The sequence below is a fragment of the Volvox carteri genome (assembly GCF_000143455.1).
Source record: "Volvox carteri f. nagariensis unplaced genomic scaffold VOLCAscaffold_126, whole genome shotgun sequence".
Taxonomy (NCBI): Eukaryota; Viridiplantae; Chlorophyta; class Chlorophyceae; order Chlamydomonadales; family Volvocaceae; genus Volvox; species Volvox carteri.
The window spans coordinates 55,515-58,583 of NW_003307669.1; the positions used below are offsets into that span (position 1 = coordinate 55,515).

General features: G+C 57.4%; 1 protein-coding gene across 1 annotated transcript in view; it reads right to left on the bottom strand.

Annotated features, from left to right (window-relative positions):
- VOLCADRAFT_108499 (uncharacterized protein) overlaps positions 1-3,069 on the bottom strand; it is a gene marked incomplete at its 5' end in the record, with an annotated part of 15,460 nt that overhangs the window by 1,196 nt on the left and 11,195 nt on the right. The window contains 6 exons of the mRNA XM_002959111.1: positions 255-422; positions 687-954; positions 1,249-1,355; positions 1,698-1,910; positions 2,292-2,352; positions 2,791-2,862. Of these exons, the coding sequence (XP_002959157.1) occupies positions 255-422; positions 687-954; positions 1,249-1,355; positions 1,698-1,910; positions 2,292-2,352; positions 2,791-2,862 (889 nt within the window). The remainder of the gene's footprint in view (positions 1-254; positions 423-686; positions 955-1,248; positions 1,356-1,697; positions 1,911-2,291; positions 2,353-2,790; positions 2,863-3,069) is intronic.

Consider the following 3,069-nt stretch of genomic DNA (forward strand, 5'->3'; position numbering starts at 1 on the left):
GGTAGTGCACATCAGTGTCTGAGGTGGGAGGACATCATCGAGCTATCAAAGCCCACTTAGGCTCTTCACTTTATTTATTCCTCCTAACTGCAATCCTAGCTAGCCCCTCACCCCCCCTCTCTCCCCCCCGCCCACACCCATACATGTCACCCGGCCGAGGCCTGCATAGCCCCCCCCTTCACCCACACCTCCATAGCAGTATCAGTCCCCTCCCCCCCCCACACACACATACACACGCCACCGCCCCCCCTCACCCGGGGGCACCTTGTCCACACACGCCCGGTCCCCCTGACCGCACACCCCGCAGCTGACGGCGCAGTAGCCGCCAATCAGCAGGACGTGCGGGTCGGTGGGTCGGCGAATACCTGCCGTACCGCACAGCCCCTGAGCCACCACCTGCGGGCAACTGAGCAGATCGGTGCCTGCGGGGGCCCCACGGGTTTGGAGGATTGGTGGGGGAGGGCGCGTGTGTGTATGTGTGTGTGTGTATGTGAAGAGACTGTGTATGTGGTAAGAACTAAAGAAGTTTGAAGCAACCCCTCCTTTCCCCCCCACCTCCCCCCCCCGTTGTCCCCATCTCTTCATATCGGCTCACTCGCCTGTAGTCGTAGGCACCAACACACACACACACACTTGTTTCCGACTTCCCCCCATCCCCTACCCCCGGGGGAACCCATCCCGCTTACCCGGCGGCGCAATGTCCGTACAGAAGGGGTCAACCCAGCTGTTGTACGACAGTGGAAGCGCATCCGGTACATCTGAGGCTGGGTCGGGGGCCATACTACAAAAGTGCGCTCCAGGGGTGGCTGAGGAGCCCCCTCCGCCCGACACCCAGGGACAAGCGACCCACGGGTCCTGAGGGTTGAGCAGGACACCGGAAGATATAACTGACATGAAGATAGCTAGAGAAAGCTCAAGATAAGATAATGGTGGTGTGAGGTCGTTGATACGAGCCTGTGTGGGTGGGTGCGTGTAGGCATGTATGCATGTATGAACGACTCTCCTATGTTTAATGGTATGCATGAACGTATGTACGGCTGTATGGCTGCATTAACTTAGGGTTTTAGGGTTTAGGGTTTAGGGTTTTAGGGTTTAGGGTTTAGGGTTTTAAAACAGGGTTTTAGGGTTTTCGGGAGCTCAAGGACAAGCCCCCCCCCTACTTGGGCGCCCGCTACCTTCCCCCCTACCTTCCCCCCTTACCTGGGCCCCCTAGCCCCCCCCCCTACCTGGCCCTCCTACCCCCCGTACCTGGCCCCCCATGGTGGTGGTGTTCACCCAGTACCAGGCATTGAAGTACCGGGTGCCCCACACGGTGACGCCGTCGGCGGAGAAGGGCGGGTCGCGGGACGCGTCACCTGCCCCCCCGCGGTGGGGGAGGAGTGGAGGGGTGGGGGGGGGAAATGACCTGAGCAGTGGGATGCTAAACGCAAAAGAAGGTCAATTGTTGGATATTCCATTCTAAAGTGGGGTTACGGTGTTGGTTGGGATTTGTTGGAGTTTTAGCTGGGGGTTGTTAGGGTGTTAGTCGGGGCTGTAAGATGTTGGTTGTTGGTTGCGGGTGTCAGTTGGGGTGTCTGTTGGCGGCTGCTGGCTGCTACCAGGCCGTACCCAAGTTTCCGTACACCCGGCACCCCTTCCCTTGCCCACCTTACACCTTCCCTCGCACCCTCGCACGGGGGTCCCGTCCACACACTTACATGCATACATACACACACAGCCAAGTTCCACCCCTACCGAACCCCCCATGTGCGACATACCCGGGTCAACCATTTTTATGTAGATATGTTTCCCACTGAACCAGTAGAGATCCCCGCCCCCCTCCAGCACCTCCCCCAGGCTGCCGGCCTGCCGTACAGGGGAGCTCAGTGCCGGGTACCAACGAAACACCCGGGACACGGAGAAGGTGGTGCCTGAGGGGTTAGTTAGCAGTTGGGGAGTTGGCAGTTGGCAGTTGGGGTTGTGGAGGGCCAGGGTTGGGGGCTTTGATGAGTGAAGGTGTCCTAATTTTTGGAGACAGGTCAAAACCAAACCGACTGTTCTGTGCTTACGTATGTGTGTTTGTATGTATGTCAGAAGATGATGTACACATATGGGTTTGATGGGTGGGTAAGCAAATGGGTGGCGAGGGGCAATCGGGGAGTTATAGAACCATCCAGGGGGGAGCACACATGGCCACGGACGTTGCGGGTACGGCAGGTGAGGTAAGTACTGGTCAACTTTTTGTGCTTGTGTATGTGTTTAGGGTGATATGAGACCGCCCCTCCTCCCCCCCTCCTCCCCCTCCCCCCCACCTGGGGGGTAGCGGGTGGCGAACACCAAACTGGCTCCCGGGGGGATCTGGGTCATAAACACCTGCAGGGGGGAGAAGGGGGGTTGGGTGCGTTTGTGTGTATGTATGTGTGTATGTATGTGTGTATGTATGTGTGTATGTATGTATGTATGTGCGTATGTATGTATATGGAGAAGGGTGGGGTGGGTGGGAATCATATGTACGACGTGAAGGAACCATTGCAAGGGGGTAGGAAAGGGGTGGACTGGGTATTGCACGTAGCAGCACGATACCAAATTACCACGTTAAGTACTCACTAGAGTACGACAAATTAACCAAGCCCGCATACGTCCCGTTTTCCGTTAACGTCCGTTAACGTTTAGTAACGTTCAATAACGTCCAGTAACGTCCAGTAACGTGTAATAATGGAACTCAGCGCAGTACCCTGACTTTCCTGAACCCCAGCTGCCATACATGCGGCATCAGCCATCAGCCCTCAGGCAGTTGGTTGCCGTACATACCTGCAGTACGGGAGTAACCCCCGGATCCAGGTGAAGGTACCAGCCTGTCGTACCGCTCACCCCCGTGATACCCTAGGGAGCGGGGGGGAAACCAGGGGGGAGGGAGGGGGGAAGTGGTGCAGGAGATGTACCTCAGCATGGAGGATCCGAATGGGTCCCGTAGCAGAATGTATGTATGTACGTATGCGCGCACAGAGGCTGAAGGAAGTCTACGAGCCAACAAGTAAATCATGGATGAGAAGGGGGAGGGGGAGGAGGGGGAGGAGGGGAGGGGGGAGG